We start from the raw sequence: 1,234 nt of genomic DNA on the forward strand, positions 1-1,234 counted from the left end.
ACCTGCGATCTCACCGTGCGTCAGCTTCCCCCGACAAAAGGAGCCGTAGTCGTGGCCCTCGATGGTGGCGGGATCCGCGGCCTGGTGAGTCTGGGCTTGTTGCGGGCACTGGAAAGGCGATTGAAGGGTGTCATGGCTATTGCTCACATCGCCGACTACATCATCGGTACCAGCGTGGGTATGTGCGATGAGGGATCGAAGTCGTGCCGCTCCCTAGTCCCCTTTCAAGGCCCTTCTGGTGGGAACTCTCCTTACTGACGAGCTACAGGCGCCTTCATCGTAACCAACCTCGTGTATAACGGGACATCCGTCGAAGATGGGTATCACAAGTTCCCAGACTTTGCGCGAAAGGTCTTCCGGCACTGCGGGCCAGGCTCCAGCCTCTGGTCTTGGCTGTCGCCCGTCGTCGGCATCTGGAAAGATGGATACTATGACACCAACCGCCTGGACCGCACCCTCAACGAGCTGTTGCCCCCCACCCTGCGACCCCTCGATGTCCCGGCCGTGGTGCCGACGGGGCTTCGTGTCGGTGTTGTGGCGAGCCGAACGTCCGACGGCAAGCCCATCCTCTTTCCGAATTACCGCGGCGTAGGATCCAGATCGGAGAAGCTGCCGTACGAGGTGGTGCAGGTGGACTGCGGGACACAAAATCACCGCTTGCAGGACGTGTAGGTTTTCCCCGTTCCCAACGTTTCACACCAGCGGTTCGGATGGTAGACTGACCGAGCATAGCGTTGGCGGTAGTGTTGCGGCGCCATGGTATGTATTCCCGATGACTCAGGGATCGATGATCTGACCGAAATAGCTTCTTTCGGGCCAAGGACCTCCCAGCTTGGGGCACCTTGCAGGATGGTGGCGTCCGAGCCAACAATCCCATGGGTATCGCTCAGGAGGAGTGCCGGACGATCTGGCCCTCGCGGCACACGCATGATCTGCTGGTCAGCGTCGGAACGGGGTACACCCCTGGGGCGGAGGGCACGGGCGATCCNCCGGGCCGACGGTTTCCCGCCGGGTGGGGGCCGGTGCGGCTCTGGCGTGCATATAATTCGTCGCCGTGCATGGATGGCATGGAGGCCTACCGCGAGGGGCGGGTGCACGTTCCATCCTCCCTGCGATCGAACACCATCCGCCTCGACCATGCCCTGGACGGAGATCTCCCGCGGCTGGATGACGTGGGCAAGCTGGAGGAGCTGGCGGCCCTTCCCTTCACCGTACCCGATGAGCTCGTGCGAGC

The 1,234-nt window shown here is 62.3% G+C and overlaps 1 protein-coding gene across 1 annotated transcript in view; it reads left to right on the forward strand.

The window, feature by feature from the left end:
* Positions 1–1,234, forward strand: part of ASPSYDRAFT_37530 (patatin-like phospholipase family protein) — a gene marked incomplete at both ends in the record, with an annotated part of 2,646 nt that overhangs the window by 1,223 nt on the left and 189 nt on the right. The window contains 4 exons of the mRNA XM_040845549.1: positions 127–178; positions 269–668; positions 703–759; positions 806–1,234. The exon at positions 806–1,234 is cut by the window's right edge and continues 56 nt beyond it. Of these exons, the coding sequence (XP_040695945.1) occupies positions 127–178; positions 269–668; positions 703–759; positions 806–1,234 (938 nt within the window). The remainder of the gene's footprint in view (positions 1–126; positions 179–268; positions 669–702; positions 760–805) is intronic.

The sequence above is a fragment of the Aspergillus sydowii genome, assembly GCF_001890705.1.
Source record: "Aspergillus sydowii CBS 593.65 unplaced genomic scaffold ASPSYscaffold_23, whole genome shotgun sequence".
In the NCBI taxonomy this organism is placed as follows: Eukaryota; Fungi; Ascomycota; class Eurotiomycetes; order Eurotiales; family Aspergillaceae; genus Aspergillus; species Aspergillus sydowii.